Here is a 20,178-nt window from a genome sequence, read left to right as displayed (position 1 = left end):
CAAGTCGGAAAATGGTCGGGCTATGGTGATATGACGTGGGCATCCAGGCGGGCAGATGCGACAAGTTGCATACTGTATCTTTTGATCCTGTTAGTCTGGTGATTCATTTGGTGTTTTTACTCGTTTGGGTGGTGTTCGCAGTGCCCTTTGGCGGCAAGACTTTCATCTACGTTAGCTTAGACATTCCTCGATGTTAGGTTCCGTTTGCTCCCAACAATTTAACCAACGATACTAGCAGTCTGGTTGAATGGCAGAGTGAGGCTGAAAGTAAGTTGCCAGTCGCTGACTGGCACAACTGGCTCCAGATGCATGGCATGTTTTCCACTTTGGCTGTCGGGTGTACATGTTCTGTACAATGACTACAGACTGGCCGCCCGAGTCCATTGAGTGTCCATGAATCAGTTGCTAAACAAGTGCCGCAATCTATCTCGAGTCGGATAGTCGACGCCGCGGTGACCAGAGGTGGCCCAGTTGCAGGGCTAAAGCCAAATTGCCAATCTGCTCCGTATCATGCCGTGCGTGTGCGGCAAGTGATGAGAGTTGTGACCTCTCGTCTTGGTAAGTGACGCGGCTTTGTCGTATTCAACTGGCCCCCTGACAGCACCCGCGGCTATCATTGCCGTAAAGCGACAGCACAGCAAGACATTGCCTGGATAATGGCGGGACAAAAAAGGAAAGGGAAGAAAAGAAGCTGCAACACAAGTACAAAACAACCTCTCAGGTCCTGGTTGTTTTGTCACTGCACAACTGGAAAGTACCAGACATGAGCTTGCAGGAGCGCCTTCCCTCACCTGCCGAGACGCTAGCTAACGCACCCGCATCCACCTAGGGTAGGTCCCTACTCGTAGGAGCGAGGCACCCAGGCACGCGGGTTGCAAAAAAGGCCGCACAGCTGTGTGTGTGGTTGTGGGTGGGGGGTGTGCGGCCTTTTTTGCAACCCGCGTGCCAGGTACTCCGTGGGTAGATGGGTGCATGCGAGGTTCCAGACCAGTTTCTAAAGTTACCTGTCCAGTGGTGGCCTCTTCCTCAAGCCCCCAACTGCTAGCTCAACGTGCTCGTGGCCACACAGCACGTTGCTAGGCCATTATTATTAGAACGCCGCATCCATCCGCATGCACAAAGATGACTGAGATGAAACCCTGCAGGCGATTGACCCGTCCAAGGCTGCAGGTCCAATGACCGAAAATATGATGATCCACATGACCGAGCAGGGATGTGCGCTGGTCCAAGGAGAAGAAGCAGGAAGCAACAAGGGCGACAGGAGTGCTTGCAGCGCAGGGCATGTACAGGGCTTGTACACCTGAAATCTGCATCCTCAAATACATGCGTTGTCCACCTACAGCGAGCTGGCCGGCACAGGTCGGGTCTCAAGGCTTTGGCAACGGATGGTATCCAAGTCTCGTGCGTATAACTACCCACACACTGCCAAGCCGTACAAAAACTTTGAACCTGCCGTGATTATCCTTAAAGCCATCGACATGGCGCGCATCTGTGGTATGGACACTTTGTCCACAGCAGACTAGTCGATGGTCGGCAGTCTGTACAATACAATCCGACTAGCCGTTGGGGATGAGACACTCTCGATCGACTCTGTCTCCCTCTCTATCCCTGCCTGGCGGCCCCTTTTGTTGCCAACCGGCCAAACGTCATTCAAGCCCCCACTGCCAAGACCTCTCACCAGGCCCTCTCGATCCTCAATTACCTTGCTTTGCTTGGGTACCCAGGTACTCACCCACGCACCTACCTACCGTAGGTACCGCCACGCCGTGGGCCATCATCCGTCGTTCCGAAATCCTCTATTGCGTCGTGTTCCAATATCCGCGGGTGTCTCGTAAAATAACGGCTTAGCACCTCGCGACTGCGTGGCAGTTTGCGTCACTCGTGCCTTCATAGGCCCCATGCTGCCTGCCGTGTTCCGCCTGCCGAGTAATAGGACGGACCAGACAACATTCAGCCCACATTCACCACCGCCGTATCCAAGGTGTGTACAAGTACTTTTTACTTTTGCCTCCGCCTCCATGTGCCCCCCAACTAATGGGCACAAACCATGTTGGGCTGAGCTGATTCGTTGCAGGGCAAATCGCTGTGTATCTGTGACCTCAAGTTCCCCGTCCGAAAAAATCACAATCCCAGTCCCTGGTGCGTTGCTCATCAACAGATCCACGTTTCCCCTCCAACTGCTCTGTACTCCGTACGCCGTACTCTGGAGGGGGGTTGCCCGCCTGAACTCGTCTTCCGTTATTATAGTCTTCTCATCCCGTCGGCTTTCCTTGTCTGTTTGGCAGCACCCTGATTGCTCTTCCTTTTAGCCTGCTGTATGTCAGACTTACCCGCGGGCCGGATGGTCATGTGTTGCTCAGTATGACCACCAGTAAGTCTTTTAGAGCATCCATGCTTCCTTCCTCGCTCTCCTTTCCTTCATTCCGATCCACGTCCAACGCCGACTGCAACTCCAGCTCTAAGCCATCCCCCGACCCCGAAAAATCCAAGCGGAGGACGCTTTGGCACAAAGGAACTGCGCACCTACCCATGGGCAGACCATTGCCGGCCAGGGACCTGAAAGAAGAATCCAAGTCAGCGACGGCCACAACCCCGGCGCCCGCCGCCACCAACTTGACCAAGGAGCAACGAGAGCAACAAGGCCAGCAAGGGCAGCAAGAGCAACAAGACCCATCGCCCGCGCAGCCTCTTCCGAATCCTCATTTCCGAAAATCACCTTCCTGGGGCCTTCGTGTATCGTCACTCTTTCCTCTATTCACACCTGACACTGCAGACACGCAACCAGTGTCCATTAACCGGAAGCCCGTGGCACTCAACATGATACCACCACCTCAAACACCCCCGCCGCCGCCATACGTTGCATTGGAGGCCGAGGATGAGGGCAGTGGTTCGAGAAGTAAAACCAGCAGCAGCGTGGAAGCATCGGGGAACGGCGCGGCGGCTGTTCACCCACAAGAATCGCCTCGAGCCCAAGTACGAGCCCAAATACGAACCGTCCCGCCTATACCTGAGTCTGAACCGCCAGAAGTCCCTGAGTTTGCAATCTCCTTTTCCACGCACCAGACACCGGAAATTCTTGCTCCGATCCCGCCCTCTCCAGACTCCCATCATGCCTCGTTGACACAGCAAGAACCTGCCACACAACCGGACGCATGGAAAGTCAGTGGCGCTGCCGACAATGAAGACGAGTCCCAGAAACAGGCCAAGTTGCAAAAGGATAATAATACTAAATCCCGACCAAGGAGAAACTCGTTGTTTCAGCCCAAATTATCCGAACCACAACACGGCAACATCTACCCACGGCAAACGTCCCCTAATCCCGAGTCTAGGGGCCGCAGAAGCATCTCTGGCCAGACGTCGTTGGCCCCGTCCGGGTCCGGATCACTAGCGCCAAATTCTCGGTCTGCATCTTCTCATGATGGTAGCCAAAGTCCGACGAGGGCCAAATTGCGCCGAAGCTGGCTGCCAGGTGGAGCGCGATCTCGTTCCAACTCAGAAGTCACCAATGCCGTCAAACCTGAAGCCTGGATCATGTCGGATGACACCCACGCGGAATACAACCCTTCATTTTTAAGAAACGGCGAAAAGGTAAAAACGAAGCATTCTTCGAAACCTCCCTTTTTTTTTTGGCTCATTTCTGACCTGTTTTGTAGGTTCCAGAGTTATGGAACGAGAATGGAAATGTATACGTATACCTGTACCCCCGAGGGAGCGGCTTTGGACCCTCTTTCAAAGTACCAGAGTTTGTCGTTGGCACGTCTTATGTCTTCAATGAGCTCATTTATACTGAACAAAATGCCGAATCACCCGGAGACAGGGCGTCGAGCTTTGGGGGTCGCGATAACCTCAGTGTTGACGATGCCAACCGTATCTCATCACCATCAATTGGGCCATCTGTGGCAGAAGAGTCAAATGCGCTGCGCCTCTATATTCCTGCTGCACCCGGCGGAGGAGCGCCAGCAGAGCTAGGTCGATTGATTGCCATCAGGAATCTCTTTGCCTTCCTCACGGGACAACCATTGGTTGCAACCAAGTCTCATCCCACCACTTTCCACGCCTTTGTCGAGCTCGCAGGTCTGCTGCAAGAGTTTGGCTTCTCCAGCCCCGATGGTAGCACATTTGGTGAAGCTGTGGAACTTAGCTTTGGCTTCTACCTGGAGCAACTGGGCATTTCGGATTGTCGCCACAGTCGCGAGAAGACGATAGAGTCGCTCATTTTGGGTGAGCGCATGCGATGTGTTGAGTTGTATAACGAGGCTTTTGCTCATGCTGCTGGCAAATACTCTGCAATCATTGACTTGCGATTGCCATTGTTTGAGCAAGTGTCCCCGCTCACTCGTCAGAGATTGGAACGAGCGCACTTGGATCTCGTCAACAGACAACATAATGTGAACGAACACCTAGAGCAGTTTGAATTTCCGTCACTTTTCGCAGGCATCGCCAATTCAACCTCTATTCCTGAGCTCAGGCAGGTGCGATTCAAGATATGGCGAAACTCATTCAGTCGGATGCGGCAATTCCTGCTCCATCACTACAAGTCAACGTTTGGGAATTGGCCACCCAAGGCTAGCAACAAGAAGAACCCCTTCGCCGAAAGTGGACTAAACAGGCTTGTCCTCAAGGTATTGTATTCCGACATGTGCGCCTTGTACGATTTATTGGTTGATCGGAATAGCCTGACGTCTCGGGTCATGGACGAGACTCCAGCTATTTCTGACGAACCAAGTAAAATGACAATATCTGCTCTCCGAAACATCCTCTCCGAGTTCGATCGCTCCAAACCCCCAGTTTTGCCACCGATTCCGTTTGATCTCCCGCAACTCCCTTCAATGAAAGCAATCCACGAGACATTTGACAGCATGTCACCAAAGGACCAGAACAGAATGGAAAAGAAGATTAAAGAGCACGAACTGATTCTCATCTTGAACAAAGCTTACAATTACGACGCGAACCGTATTAAGCTGCCGTTCCTTGACCATTTCAAGGACTTTGAGATTCGAGAGGGCAGAGGCAAAGTTACGCAAGACTTGGTGGACCAGCGCATTGGGTACTGGTTGTTCCTCTACGTTGTGCTTCAGTCTCTGCCCATGCTTGTCGTAGACGCTCCGGGAGTAAAACACACTGAAGGCGTCGAGTACTTCCTTTGTGAGCCTCCTATGGGCAACCTGCCTTGGATTGAGGATGGACAAGTGCGCAAAATGTGGTATGAGGTCACTGGCGGCGGCGGTATCGTGGAGCTTTCTGCAGACGCCGTCATGTTCAGTGTTGAAGCCACATACCATCGTAGTCACTGCTGGCTTGCCGCAAAACAGTGGGAGGGTCTTGATGGAGTTGATGCTGTTCCGCCAGAGGAGCCTCCAATGTCTCCCCTGCAGCCACCGCAGCCCATGTTTCCCGGAGAACCTGCGATGAATAGTCCGCCGGTTTTTGGTGGCCCAAGCACTCCGTCACCGCCGCCTGGTGGCCCGCGACCTGCATCGCGTTCCCGGAATCTATCTCCAGCTCATCGAAGTCGGCAGTATTCTCGATCGAGTATCGCAATGGGCCTTGAGCCAGTACCCATAGAACCTCCACCGAATGTCTTTGGGAGTCACAACCGCAGCAGTTCCATTGGTCCTCGTCCACCAAGTAGCCATCTCGGCCTTCGAAGTGCTTCGGTAGGCAATCTTGCTGGCATGACTACTCGAGTGGCAAGCCCTGTGTCTCAAACTAAGCCGGCAGCTACGGCGGGGGCTACATTCGACGATATTCTCGGCGAGACTACGAAGAAACCTGCCGCAAAGAAAAAGGGTCTTTTCTTTTAATCAGCATTATTTTTTTTTTCACTTCAAAAAACCAGACATGCGTAGTCTATTGCATTTTCGGGGCATAAAGTAGGCGATTCTATAAATGATCGGCTTCGAACCTTCCGAAATATCTTCTTTTTAATCTGGTATGATATAATTTTGCATCTGGCGACGGAGTTCAACAAGTAATATATTATTGGATTGGAAGAGTCCATATTCATCAAGCAACAGATAGACCACGCGGCCATAACAAAGGCGAAATAGAGTATTGCTGGGCTCGCCAGCCCATTTCTCTGAAACTGTCGCAAGGGAACTTTCTCGTCATGTCCACCCGTGCAAGTCGAATATAGCAATCGTATCTAACAAAAGACCGCGTTAGCAACTAGTTTCGTGTGGTCGGAGCGCATCAAGAGGATCAATATCCACCCAGCCTGCCACCCCGTTCATTCTCAACGAGTAACCCAAATGCATGGTGCGTAAGTAGCATTGTCCTCGTCGAAGGCCTGCCGCCATTCTCGACAAAACGAGGCCGCCCGCGTACAAGAAGCAGTTATCGTGGGTGCATAGCCAAAGATGAGAAGTCTCCAAGCTCTTGTCACCCCATCATCAGCATATGCCACGATTCATACCATGCGGAGGCCATTAGATGGACGTCCTGTCACGAAACGTCACACTATACATAGACCCAGTACCATGAATATGGGTGACCTCGCACTTTGATGTGTTTCGTGTCCAAGGTCTATGGCTTCACCCTTGCATATTTTACAAAACCCTCTGCCGTGGCAGACCACATCAGGCCCGGGGCTACTGTTGTTTCGTGGAGGCTGCAAAAACAAATTGTGGCCTTTAAACAGCGGTCGCCGGTAGAGGAGTGTGAGTTCATGCCCCAGGATGTAAATGTTGCAGAGGGCACGATTGAAATATTGGCACTCCTTTTCAATGAATGGCTTGGCTATTAATGTGTGGAGGGTGAGTTCTTAGTCGAGGCGGGCCGCGGGGACTTTGTGTGAATCGGTGCATTTTTGACATCTCCTCAAACTATGAACTTACTCAGGGTTACATTCGCGTGGTCCTTGTTAAAGACGCGCAGATCCGAAACTGGTGCGTGCTCTACTGGACAACTTATACCAGTCCCTGGACATGTGGCAAACTATAAATGAACACCAAAAACACCTTGGTGTTCATGCTGACCATGATGTTGGCTGAACTCGTCATAGTGTCCTTGGTTTTTTTTTATAAAAGGCTTCGTATTCTCCCGCTTCGCCATGAGTCAAAATCGCAAAAATCAACCAGCACCTGGTCAACATTTCTACGTCCAACACAACGACCGCACAGAAGCCAGAATAAGTACAATCTGATCAACATGTGTCCATCAAGACTTGTCATACGCCAATTGCTCTTGCGGGGTGCTATTCATCAAATACCACGACGTTGAATATTGCGACCGAGGCAGGGCTCTAGTGTTAGCTGGAAGGGCACACGAGCTTAGGATTGTGCCCGTGCCTCCTTCGAATGATAAGAACTCTCCTATCACAGCGGACTGCCCCGTTTGCATATCCGGAAAGGGGGAGCCAGACGACAAAGAACATGGACACGAGTAACATGAGAAGGGAAGAAATAAGGCCGCCCGTGCCTCCTTCGAATGATGAGAACTCTCCTATCACAGCGGACTGCCCCGTTTGCATATCCGGAAAGGGGGAGCCAGACGACAAAGAACATGGACACGAGTAACATGAGAAGGGAAGAAATAAGGCCGCCTCAGTTCCCCTGCCTGAGATGTTTGAATGAGAAGCGATATCAGCGGGAACATGTTCTCGCAGCAGGAATGAACAGGATTTGCTGATAAGCGCTGAGGAAACCAAGGGAAAGAGTGTTAAATATTTGGAGATTTTAAGGCATCGTCTTTTACGCGCAACGGATGCCCGGTGAATCAAGTTTGTCAGATCAAGAGTATTTGTCAATAGAAACATAAAAGGTCGTTTGATTTTGTTGCTCAAGCCGAATCAGTGAGTCTGTGTGTCTGACGGTGAATGAATACATGCGTCTTCAGACGCAGTTTAGATGAGCAGAACGGTGGCCAGCTATAGGTAGGGAAACTTGAACCGCCTCCTTACAGCTAGGCCACAAATCTATTACATTACGCAGCGGATATCAGGAATACCCAGGAACAGAAACTTCGACGTGCGGAGCGAGTTATTTCGCAAGAAGGGCGGACTCTGTGATCGCGGAGCTACTCCTGACAAACCTGAAGCGTCAGATGCGACACGTCGTGATCTAGCGCGAAGAGGATTTGAACTTGCTCCCCTTGATTATTAGCTTACAAAGGTAAACAAGGACGGTGGCCGGGAACACAACGGGCTCAAAGAGTTCAGAGGCAGTCTGGCCGAGTCGACGCGCAACCAAGCACGAACAAGAGCACAACCGCAACGAGAACAAGATGTGCAGAAGCAAACCAGAAGAGCAGGCAGGGCCAGTGAATATGACTCTAAAAAAGGTACAAAAAGGGCCGGGAGACCCCTACGACTCCGGATTCAAGCCGAGCGACACCATTCTCTGCACACGGCATCTTCTTTCAAACCCATCCAAGCTTGACCCTTGAAAGTCTCCCACCCCGATACCGCATTCAACAACTGGCCTTTTGCAACAGACGGCTGTCCAAGATGTGCGAATACAGTCAAGTGTGCTGCACCTGCCGACGCTGCAATATCCAGAATGTCAGAGAAAAACCCATGACGACATGTCACAAGATGTCCAAGGACAGAAAGTTTCGCAGACAACTCAAAGAGTTGCAAGAAAAACACCCCGTACCAGAGGACTTCAACGCGGCGCTCAAGGATCTGTTACTGAAGCAGTATTCGCATGCAGTCAAGCTTAAAAGCGAGTTCGAGACGCGCGACTGCGTCCCCTGCTGCGATCCGGCAACGTTCCTTGACCGAGAGATCAAGTCCAGACAACAACGCACCCAGTAGCTGCCTACCTAGACACATCTAGAGGTGGTACATGGATGCGGGGGAGCTTGAGGAAACACAACGCCAGCAGGAAATTCAGCAGTGGTTGAGCCGGGATGATGGGAAGTTGGGAACCGAGGTTGTAGGGGGCTCTCATTCTTGTTCATTGTCATTGTCTTTTTGATTTGGGCAAACACGTAGCAAGTACAAAAAAATAAGATTGCTGTGCGTGTGGGTATAACAAAGTGGTATTAATGCTAGTCCGTCGTGAGAACAAGTCGTCGTTAACCTCAAAGCTCGACTTTCCGCCACCGTGCTCTCTCAGTGTGCCACCACCTTTCTTTTTCCCTCTTATCAGCAACAACACCTTCTCGCCAGTTCCAGCTTCCCGTGCATCCTGTCCGTCCCACAGCTGGGCCGTCACCCAAGTCGTCACGCAGATCAGGGACATCGACAAGACCTCCCTTTTCGTCGCTAGATCCCTCATCCGGAAGGAGATGGTAGTGGATTTCGCTGCCCACAGTACCAATGTATCCCGCGAGCCCAAACGTCTCGACCAAGTCACCCTCTTCGTCCCGTGACATTGACTTGAAAAATGTAGGAGTCGCGCGCTCGATCAAGACGTGCCTGGGCAGCCAGCCGCGCCACGACGAGGTTGGTGTGAGGGCTGATGGACATGATGGATGGCAGCGAGCTCGTCGTGGGTGATTTGGAGAGAAACTTTATCGGGGAGCTGGGCACGCTTCCGGATTCCGAGACAGACATGGTTCGGAGTCGGTCGCCCGGCAGGTCGATTCTTTCCACCGGTCGACACAACTCTTGAAATATGCCGTCCGGATCATTGGGCGCTCGTAGGGTTTTCAACGAGGGGAACCCACCCGCTCCGATGCTCCTCGCGAGAATGTTGTCCGCGGCATTGCTGCACTCGGGATGACTGGTAATATCCCAATGCAGCTTCTTGACGCTCCTCGACGCCAAGTATGGCATCATCCAGAGAGTAAATGAGTCTGACTCGGGCATTAAAGGGGGAAAAGACTGCACCAGTGAAAAAGTCGACAGGGACTGCAGGTTGGACAAGATGCGCGCGAGAGCGGGCAATGAAGTGAGCGGTGTGTGACGAAGAACGAGCCGTCGAAGAGGTTGGCTGGTAGATCGTGTCGCAAAGGATGAAAGGCCATTGGATGAGATGCCGCGGATACTGGAAAGAGTCAAGCTTTGTAACGGGGGGAGAGATAGGAGATTGACATCGTTGAATGCACTCGGTGGCAAGTTGCACAGGTGTAGATGCTGCAGCGACGGGAGAAGTGTGAGGGTTCTGGCAAGCAGCGTTTGAGGCGCAAGCGTTGCGTCGGGTAAACACTCTACAGACAGGCTAGTTAATTTGGCCCAGCCTCGATGTTGTTCCAGAAAGGCAATCTGCTGATGAGTCTGGAGCTCGTTGTTGGTCCCAAGAGTGCAGTCTTTGCTGGGGGCCACGGCCATTTGATTTGTTGTCAAGTCGCATGGTTCAATCAGCCAGTTCATGTCTTTCAAATTTGCTCTCGTAGATAAGGCATGAAACAGTCTCTTGAAGGAATGGTCATAGGTAAATACTGGCCCCGACAGCCTCTCAAGGTTGGGACAGGCCATTACCAATGCCGCCACATTGTCTTCATACTGCTCAAATGCCGTCGAGCCCTTGGCAGTTGACGTGCCAGCAATGATTTCAGGCGCAGGAACCTTGAGTGAGCGTACCATTGACGCAATTTCGGCGTTGGCTCTCAAAGTGCGTCGCAGAAGCGCCATACGACACCCTTGTATCATCTTGAACCTCTTCTTGTGGGTTGCCGAATCGGGACCGTTTAGTTGAATATCTTGGTATCTTGACTATAGTTAGCCTCCGTTACAAGAACGCCGGATCCATCAAGGGGATTCATCAACTTACAGCGCCAGGCGTGCAGCCTTGGACCACTTTCTAGAACAAACCGCAATGCTGCAAACATCTCGCATCCAGCATGTAGCACAGCTTTCACTCCCGTTCTCGAGATGAATCTGTTTCAACATTTCGAGAATAACGTCCAAGACCTCCCCTGGTAACGAAGCAAACAAGTCCCCAAGCCTAGCTCCGCTCTTTTGTTTATTCAGGAACGTGGGTGTCTGTGGCGGCACGTAGCTCAGTCTCCAAGTGGATGAGTCGACTTGCTCGTGGCCGAATCCGCTACCCCAAGACGGACTCGTCGTCCTTGAGCCTGCAGGTCCTTGGAGTCGACCACCTGCCCGGGAGTATTCTGATGTGCCCGACAGCTTTCGTGGACGGTTCAGGATTGGAGGTGCTTCCATGGACGATTTTCGATCCATTCTTGGCATTTGAAGCCCGGGATACATAGGATATGCAGACGCATCTCCTGCAGTCAGAGGTCGGGCGATAGATGAAGGGTTTCTGGTGTCGAAGGCACGGTTGTTGTGTTCGGGGATCGAGTATAAGTCTTGCATCCTGTCGAGGGCGGCGGGATGCACGGGTCGTATTGTAGTTGTTGTGCTCATTTCGTGACAGATATTCAAACGCTGATGACTGCTCTCAATTTGACATGACGGCTTGAACGCTGTTGTTGGTCTGTTGAGAATCGTGCTGGCTTCTCGACCAGTCTACTTTCCGTATTTCCTCAACAGGGCCTGCTTCACTCCTATCGGAAACAAAAGGACTGGAGCAAAAAAAAAAAGAGAAAAAAAAAATCCCAGGCTGAACGTGAATAAAAAAGAAGGAACAATGCGCTGGTCTTCCGAGAAACCCGATAGGAATCGAAAGGAATCGAATGAGGAAGCGAAGAAGATATTCATGAGCTATAATATTAAGACCATATTCCAGGTATGAAACGTGCTTAATGGCTTGAACGCCTTCGCAGACTACTGTCAACCCCTCCAACAAAAATGAAGTATACCCCTGTTCCGGATGAAGAGCAGCAGGCTTATTGAGGCCCCGTGCTGAGACTCGGCATACCAGTTCGACTGGGGGGCTCCGCATGCCGTGGCTTGCGTGTGTATGTCGGGCTCTCGTTCCTGAGTTCTCTTCATCAGTCACTTGGAGGAGGCCCTTGGCAACTTGACGTAGCCGGGTTGCAATGATGGCAGGCATCTGTGGTCTAGTCCCGGCCGAAGTTTGGATGACTGGGGCCCAAACGGCCGTCCAGGGGATCTTGACAGTGGGTATTAATCAAACCCACCAACAGACTTTTTGGCAGAAGAAGGAAATTGCTGCCGTCACTGTTCAGTGGCCGCCAAGGACAAAAGGTGGATTCGAACGAGAGACATAGCTAACAGAGGTTAGACTCGAGTTGGACGTAGAATCAATCTCGACGAGTCTCGAACTTTGTCAGGAGAGGAAGTGAACCAAGTCGCCAAATGTTGGGGCTGACGTTGAGGCTGACGACCGTGCTGATGCTCCATGTCCACCACGGCATGCATTTCCCGGCTTCGTCTGTTCCCTTTGGGTACATAGTTACATGATCCCTGTTGAACACCCGAACAGGACGCGGACAAGAAAGGGGGGGCGTCTTGGCATTCACCATCTCTCCTCCTTGATCCGTTTGTTCTGTTGCAACAGTGGGCTAGCCACGTTCCCTGGTGCTCAGACAATTGAATCCGAGGACACTCTTTGCTGATCTTGTCGATGAACATTTCTCATCCTCGGTTCTATCGTACTCCGTAATGGATTCTTGATTCTGCTGACTGTCTTCACCGCGCCAGCCGCAAGTCGCCCAGGGTGACGGAAAGCCTCAACCAGCTAGCCGAAGTTTTGACGCCAGCTCAAGGCCAGGGTCAAGACAGTGAACTTTTTTCTTGGTGACTGGTCAATGACATGGATGAAAAACGAATATGATCACCAGGTTTCGCATCACCAATAAAGAAGAAAAAAGAAAAAATGCGGAATGCATTGCCGGTACATGCCAGCGCAGTGATAGATAGTCCTCCTCTCGGCTGGTTCTGCTGGTCCCTGGGCCATTTCCATCATCACCGTCGGTGGGCCGTGGATTTGCGCTTGATCAAGCCTTGCCTCCCGAGGCCCATGTCACTGATATGCATGCTCAATTTTATCTCAATGGACCGACCACCTTGGCCCCCAGCAAATGCAGCCTGGAATTGCCTAGCTGCGCAAGACCACTTCGCTCAACTTCGACATGCAGGGCAGCTCTGTAGCTGTCGAAGGGAGGGAATATCGCAGCGACGATTCGACGACCAAGGCATCCAATAAACCTTTATTGAAAAACCTAGTTTCCATTCTACCACTCTCATCGACCTTGTTTCCCACTCTCTGCTGTCCTCTTCTCTGGCTTGGGCTGCGGCTTCAATGCCACAGCCGCGAATTTCATCTGTGTTCTGGATCAGCACCGGCCTCTGTCAGGGGATCTAGGGAATCGACAGCCAATGCTTCTGAGAGAAGCCCGACATTCTGAGTGCCTTGCACCTCAGCTGCAGAAATCCTGCCACTCTGCTAACAGTGTTGTCGCGGCTGGCAAAAGCGGACTTGCGAGAATTGACCCGTCATCGCCTATTAATGGGCCTCAGTTGCGTTGGCACCGCCGGCAGGGCTAAATGTGGCTTGCCAAGACGCCACTCCAAAATATGCCGCTGTCATTGTACGTAGTAACCAGTTGCAATTTTATCGTCAGGGACATATCATTTGTTGTTTGTGCCTGGCAGGCCCCAAGTTCTTGGCGACAATACCACTACGTACTCAAAGGTTCCACGAGGGCTCCCGACGATATTACTAGACTGGGAGCCCGTAACAAAACTTCAAGCCGTGAATTACTCAGTTGTACTGATAAGTCGTATATTATCTTATCTGATCATGGTTCTGCATCATCGCCCCAATGTGTCAGCAAGGAAAATTCCGCTGGCCGCGACATTCTAGTCAGAACTGCCTGACTGTCATAGTATTTGTGAGAGAACAGAGCCGAAAATGAATTAGACGAGTCCAACGGCCTCCCGTCAGTCCCCCAATAATACCGAATACTCAAGTCGCAGGTGTAGGCTCCTCAATTTTCTGTATCGGAGGCAGTCGCAAATCGAACTCGGCGACCACCCGGATGGGCCACAGGTCCATGCTTGTCTAGCACCTTATCCGTTTCACTCTGGGCCTGTTCATGTCCCGGTCCAGCGTCATATGTACGTTTTATCGGAGTAATTGGCGAAATATGGGGTGTCGAACTGGAGGTCTTCGTTTTTGCTTTGATAGGGGTGTCTCCCAAGACAAGACCATGGTCAGGGTGCAGTTCTGTTCCAAATCCTTTACCAAATACGGGTTGTGGCATTTGCAATGCTGCCATATGGGTCGTAGTATGGTGACCAGAGGGCGGCAGGGCCACAATGGCAGCATTCTTAATCCAGTTATATATCGGCCGTACGTCAAGGATAGACTTCATCTGCCGGTGCTCAGCTTGCGTCATGTGTTGTTTTCGCTCCAAAATCACTTCGTCAATACTATCCTTCAGAACGAGTGTCTCAACAAATACAGGCTTTTGCTGGCTTATGCGACGAACTCGCCCGATTGCTTGTGCCTCAACTTGAGGGTTGAGAACTGGATTGATAAAGTAGACGCGTGAGGCTTCGCGCATGTCCAATCCAAAAGCAGCTTGAGAAAGATCCATCAGGAGAACTCTTCACAACCGCAGTTAGCATGACGGCTTGAAAATGCTATCAGGCACTTACCGAAATACGGGATTGTGATGAAATGTGTTAACGTATTGTGCTTTGCGTTCCGTCGTCAATGTCTTTGCATAAATGAGATGTTGTATTTGAAGCTGAAATTTGTCAGACACAACACTTTCTTCCCACGTGAAATCCATTTACAAGCACGTACCATGTCCAGCACGCTTGCAAGATACCAAGCAACATTTTCATTCTCGTAGAAAATGATGATTTTGTCGTCATCTTGATGACGTACTATGCTGTCAATCAGATACGAAAGCTTGGAGGATACAGTTGATACTAGATGAGTTTGCCGCAAAGCCGGCGGCAGGCTGTCCACAGGAAATGCTTGAGTTGGACCTACAGCCCCAGCTTGACGTCTAGGCTTGCGACGTGGAGTATCCTCTCCAAGTTTGGTGTTTCCCGCCAAGGTAGCTGATGTCTTCTCTTTAGCATCGGCAACCTTATCAGACGTTTGTACAGCTAAGATCTTATTTCTCTCGATCAGTCCTTCTTGAATAAGACCTCCATTAAGCAAAGAGTTCAGCAACTCCGTTTCATGGGCCGCTTTAGTCAGCAATTTTTGCAGAGACAAAATCATACTTGCTGATGTGTATATTGTATCGCCCCCTTCACCATCCAGGGACCATGAATGGCCTGCATCCCCAAGCGGTCCATGGACTCGAATCGGAACGTCATGATAACGATTGCTGAGATTTCTTAATTTGTCATTGATGGCAACTTTGCCCAATTTTATAGCTTGTCGCAAATGGACTCTGTCTTCGTCACTGATTGGCACTTTTTTTCTTTTCAGGAATTTCTCCGCCGTTTCAACGGCCTTTGCGATCTCTTCTGAAGAAAAAAAGGAGCCTCCAAAGAAACTCGACTGTTTCAGATTGTGCACGATTTCCAATAGACTCCTACGCTGTCGCGGGTGAAAGAAGTAGTCCATGTCTGTTCGTTGTGACTGCACAGAATTAAAGATGATCATCATAGCGAAGAGGTTCAAGGACAGCCGATCTTGGAATGAGCCTTCAAGCAAAATTACCTTTTCATCAACAGGCGGCAAGAGATCGCCGACTTCAGATAGTCGATGTCTGATAATTAAGGAGTTAAGGGTCGCTTTTAAACAGTCCCACCGGCCATAACTGTTCTTCTTGTGCCGCGGGAGTAACAAATATGTCCCCCAATCCGCACGAGTATCTTCGTTTTCCGTCGCAGCATTCGCCCACGGTCTCGCCTTCAGGTACAGCGAGGAAATTGATCCTAGTCGCTCAAGATCTTTCTTTTCCATCTCAGCGGATGTGTCTCGAGTTTGTATGGGGAGTAATGTTGGGTCTCTCGCTGAGGAAACCCCCAGAGTTCGGTTGTCTACACCAAAGAGACCATGTGAGGGCGTTCCAGTGACAATCCATCGCGACGAAAAGTTCATTCCATCGAGACCAATTAGCAAATTGCTCTTTCGGCATACTTTCGAATTGCCGAGTTTATGGCCTTCATCAACGATGCAGCGCTTGAAATGGACTACAGAGAGCGCAGTACCACCAACTCCACCATTTTCTTTGATGAGTCTTTCGAATCGTGATTGAGAAAATAAGACGATATCGACATCTAGTAACTCTTCCAAGGATGGAACTGGTTCATCCTTTGAAAGAACGCGAACAGTTGAGGTGGTAGTATGCTTTGCTATTTCGTGTTTCCACTGAGAAAGCAGATTGGTAGGCACAACCACGATGGTTGCATTGCTCAAGTAGATTTTCGTAGGCGCTAGTTCTTGAACAGGATGTCGGCCGGTACGGCGCAGTTTTGGTGGAGGACGCAAGTAATACCCTGGGTTTCGTTTGAGAGCCGCCTCGCATCGATGGAATTCATAACCAATCTGGCGTCTCCAGGTTTCAAAATATGATCTCCATGGAACGGCGTGCCGGGTAGCACAGGCCGCTGCCATGTCGGCAAGCGAGGCTATTTTGGTTCGTTTAGGACAACTGATTCCTCTATAAAGCTCTGGAGGCCGCGTTGGAAGATTCCTAGTCGCGAGAATGAGGGCTAAGCAAATAACGGTCTTGCCTGCTCCCATTTCTTCTGCCAAGATGCCGCCACATACACCATCATAATATCGTGGTTCTCTCAGAATGGTGGCAGCCACCGGATCAGTGTACCATGGAGTTCCATCATGTCCATGGATAGCAATCAAGCGTGGGTCAAGAACCTTGCTTGGCTCTGCTTCCTTCTGCACCATGACGGCTACTGACCTGCGTTGGTAAGCGTACAATTCTGTGGTGACTCCAGGTATAGTGTGCTCCAAGATATCGATCATAGAATCCCGAGCGTATTCGTCAGTAACTAGGTCAGTGGCCGGGTTAGGCGAGGGAATGTTGTTAAACACCTGCAGCAGCGATTCATTCTCATCGCCTGCGACGTTATCGCCTCTGAGGGCGGATGAGCCATCAACACATGCGATTATCTGTCCTTCCCATGCGTCTCTCGAGTAGTCTAATAAATGAAGAAGGCGACGCCGTGATTTTTTGAGACTGAGGCTGGTTCGATCAATTAGGCCGCGATATGCATCATCTGGTAGCAAATATACTCGCACGGTGCCATATAATCCATCTTCATGTACACAAAGCTCGAGATCTACCCATTGTGACTTAAATAGAAGTGAGACTAAATGTAGAGACTGAAGCTGGAAAAGGCGCTCTTGGACGTTGATTGGTAAATGACCATCGTCAGCCCAGACTTGATTGTCGTCAAACTGATCCAGAGACGAGTGGTGGCGGAAACTTCTCCAAACCTTGAGATTGATGGTATCCCAGGTCTCTTTTGTAATATTGGAATCGTCGAAGGAGACTCCAAGGCATCCGGCAGGGATATAGTCATGCCGTTGAAGATGCATTTTGTCCACATCTCATGGATTGTCATTAATCCTATTGTAGTGTATCTCTCAAAGATAGAGTCATGATTATCGGGATTAGGAAATTAAAACGCTCGGTGTATCGTTTTCATTCTCCCCGAAAAGCGAGAGGGAAGTTTTCACGTAAGGCGCAGTAAATCCTATTGGTATTGATGGGACAGTTGACCATAGTGAAGAGGCAAGATTCTGACACGAGGATCCGGCTGTTGCCTAATACTGTTTATACGGATTTACTCACACTGTAAATTACTACTTATGAGACGCGGTCCAGACAGTGCCACTAATACAGTATGTGTGAAAATCACGAAAACAAATGGATTTGTTCATTTGAGCAACGTAAAACTTAATTAATCAGCTTGAAGTGGTATGAGTTACTATTGTTTCCTATCTTGTTCCGTCCCAACGATCCAAAAGTCCGACCTGCCACCCTTTAAAGGACCTCTCCTTTTCCGGCAGTAGACGATTGCTCGATTTTAGAATCTCGCTTGATAATTGAATCGTGGCAGTCGGAAGATTCAAGTCTTGTACATCTGATACGACTGATTCCATAAGTTTATCACCTTCTTCTGCGGTAATGTGCTGATATAGAACCTTCATCGCTGTTTTCTTGCCCTGGATAGAGGAGGATGAGTAGACAACATTGGGGTTCAGAACCCAGAGATAGAGCGGCGTCGTCCAATTCTCTCCCTTTTCGGACGCGTGCGCTGATATAAGCGACTTCGCGCTTCCTGATCTGGAGATATTTGCAACAAGAGATGCTGCAAGACATTCAGGTCCGCTTGGGACTCTACTGGTTGGCACAGTCGTGTTGCATGTGACCTGCCACTTGAACAGAGTCACTGAGCCAATTCTCACGTTGAATAGACCGATTTCTGCTTTGCATTCACCGCAGAAAATATGTAAAAACTTTGGCGGTGCTGCATCTGCTACAGCGTCGGAGCTATTTCTCGCAGCTTTTGCTAGAGTGGACATCGAAAACTGGCGTGATGTAAGCATACAATTCATATGGCTTTCATTACCGAGCAAAAAAACGTGGCGAAAAACATGCGCACCAATGTACCTCTTTAAGATCTCCCAGAAGCCATGACTCTGATTACTAGGGAGAAATTAGGAGGGCAGCCGTTCACCCAGGTCATCAGAACCCGTTCTCGAGTGAGAAGGTTTCAAAGACGCTGGTCGCCCCAGACAGGGGCCGGCAAAATCCAATGATATTGGGGAATTGTATCGATGACCATATCACTGAGTAGCCTTTGACGGCTGATCTGGCCACCTTCTATTTCCCCGGATAGATTGAAAAGGGAATAATCGTAAAGCAATACAAAGCGTCGCATTAGGCAACAGAACTTACAAGTAGGTTTTGGCAATTAGTTTCATCAAACATGAATGAGGTAATGTCAACAAAGCCAATGCCAGGCTGGGCAGTTATAGCACTGTTGGCGCCATATCCTCTATTTGCCAAGGTCTCTTGTTGATGCTCACTGTGATCGTGTGGTTTGTGACAGTGCCAAAACTCCATCATCTCGGCCCAGTTTTCGCTAGGCAAGTCTTTCCAGGATTGTATAGTGTCCTTGAGAATGACAATGGAGTTGCAGCTTCGACAGCATACGGCAGATCCATGTTCAAGGTCTAAGGCAACCCATGGAACAGCTTGAGTTTCGGGTGAGAAATGTGGCAACGGCGTTCCTTCTGAAGACAATGGCAATCGCCATGTCAGTTCGCGAGAAGCCGACTGGGAAACTTGCAATGCCGTATTGCCAACCACCGTTCCTGGCAGATCCAAGGCCTCGGTCTGGCCATCATGCTCGATGCATAACCGTCGACCGCCATCGAGAACTTTAGCTACAGTTCTGGGACCTGGAGACGACGGCAATGAAGCAGCGATGGAGACTTGTCTGATGTTCGAGAGCAACTCTGCATAGATGGAAATCCGATCCTCCTTCATCGGAACGGTTAGCTCGGATCGTTCTCCCGCATCAAGGGCAGTGATCACTACGTCTGATTAGACGTTCGCTCTGGCAAAGAAGTGTGGCGGTAGGCCTGCACCAGTCGGAGCGCGGTAATGAGGCCTGGAGCTTTGTGTGTGCGGTGACTATCTGTTGAGGTGCAAAAGACGCGGACTCGCATCAGTCAGAGCCAGTCTCCCCCACCCCCACCCTTTCTTTTCTCCCCACTAGTTAATAAGAGAGCACATCTAGATCCCCACTCATGACCTCAACGCTTTCAGCGTCATAAAAGAGTCCATTTCTTGATCCAACAGTCACCGACAGGAAATCATGCGGTCTTGCTAATTCACCCAAAATGTCCGGAATGCTATCATATGTGCTTGGTGGCGACCGGAAGCCTGCAGCCATAAACTTGCCTGCAGTGGAAGTACACCACATAGAAACCAACCCCGATCGCAGGGCGCGGTCACTCAAGCATCTACTCAAGGCTAACCACGTCAACTATTCTGTCGTCTATAACCAGCTTCGTTTCGACAATCATAATGCCCATATTCTGGGCTCGGCATATTTACTCGGTGCCTCACCAAATCAGCTCCACGATATCTATGAGGAACAGGCCAAGGAATTGGAGGCTTGGACGCCGTCTCCGGCGGAATTGGTCGACAGTGATTGGGTCGACTTTTTAGGAGACAGACAATATCAAAGAGCATACGTGGATTTCTTTGAGGACAAACTGGCGATGGAATACGCCTATGACTGGAAGAAGGTGGTTGAGCACTTTCTGTTCTCGTCCGAAAAGCCGCTAGTCCATAGGACTAATTTGCGGCCGTATGTTATACATGACAGCGCCAAAATTCTCCAAACCACGAACACTGACGTGTATTAGTTGGCCACCCTCTGATTCAGCTGGGATATGCGTATGAAAT

The 20,178-nt window shown here is 50.3% G+C and overlaps 5 protein-coding genes across 6 annotated transcripts; 2 read left to right on the top strand and 3 right to left on the bottom strand.

Annotated features, from left to right (window-relative positions):
* The first annotated feature begins 1,997 nt into the window (after positions 1-1,997).
* On the top strand, positions 1,998-6,142 carry J3458_003210 (uncharacterized protein). Its single transcript, XM_007811241.2, has 2 exons — positions 1,998-3,588; positions 3,654-6,142. Exons 1-2 carry the CDS (start codon positions 2,362-2,364, stop codon positions 5,802-5,804), a joined length of 3,378 nt encoding a protein of 1,125 aa, XP_007809432.2. The 5' UTR covers positions 1,998-2,361; the 3' UTR covers positions 5,805-6,142.
* A 1,985-nt stretch (positions 6,143-8,127) lies between these two features.
* On the bottom strand, positions 8,128-11,602 carry J3458_003209 (uncharacterized protein). Its single transcript, XM_007811240.2, has 2 exons — positions 10,659-11,602; positions 8,128-10,595 (listed from the first exon to the last, which is right to left on the bottom strand). The coding sequence occupies exons 1-2, from the start codon at positions 11,255-11,257 to the stop codon at positions 9,296-9,298; spliced, it is 1,899 nt and encodes a 632-aa protein (XP_007809431.2). The 5' UTR covers positions 11,258-11,602; the 3' UTR covers positions 8,128-9,295.
* Positions 11,603-12,730: 1,128 nt separating this feature from the next.
* J3458_003208 (uncharacterized protein) lies at positions 12,731-17,463 on the bottom strand. 2 transcript variants are annotated; one of them, XM_007811239.2, is made up of 3 exons: positions 14,571-17,463; positions 14,420-14,511; positions 12,731-14,368 (listed from the first exon to the last, which is right to left on the bottom strand). In XM_007811239.2, the coding sequence occupies exons 1-3, from the start codon at positions 17,289-17,291 to the stop codon at positions 13,747-13,749; spliced, it is 3,435 nt and encodes a 1,144-aa protein (XP_007809430.2). In that variant the 5' UTR covers positions 17,292-17,463; the 3' UTR covers positions 12,731-13,746. The 2 variants fall into 2 exon arrangements, with proteins under 2 accessions (XP_007809430.2, XP_065977427.1); XM_066117640.1 differs by having other exon boundaries at positions 12,731-14,511.
* Positions 17,464-17,638: 175 nt separating this feature from the next.
* Positions 17,639-19,404, bottom strand: J3458_003207 (uncharacterized protein). The gene is made up of 2 exons (XM_007811238.2): positions 18,658-19,404; positions 17,639-18,287 (listed from the first exon to the last, which is right to left on the bottom strand). Exons 1-2 carry the CDS (start codon positions 19,249-19,251, stop codon positions 17,694-17,696), a joined length of 1,188 nt encoding a protein of 395 aa, XP_007809429.1. The 5' UTR covers positions 19,252-19,404; the 3' UTR covers positions 17,639-17,693.
* A 203-nt stretch (positions 19,405-19,607) lies between these two features.
* Positions 19,608-20,175, top strand: rad17_4 (RFC checkpoint protein Rad17; the record flags this gene model as incomplete). The annotated part of the gene is made up of 2 exons (XM_007811237.2): positions 19,608-20,080; positions 20,139-20,175. The coding sequence occupies 2 exons, from the start codon at positions 19,608-19,610 to the stop codon at positions 20,173-20,175; spliced, it is 510 nt and encodes a 169-aa protein (XP_007809428.2).
* Between the last annotated feature and the right edge of the window lie 3 nt (positions 20,176-20,178).

Source organism: Metarhizium acridum (assembly GCF_019434415.1).
Source record: "Metarhizium acridum strain ARSEF 324 chromosome Unknown scaffold_13, whole genome shotgun sequence".
Taxonomy (NCBI): Eukaryota; Fungi; Ascomycota; class Sordariomycetes; order Hypocreales; family Clavicipitaceae; genus Metarhizium; species Metarhizium acridum.
Note: the sequence above shows the minus strand (reverse complement) of the source record. Positions and strands in the feature narration are given on the sequence as shown.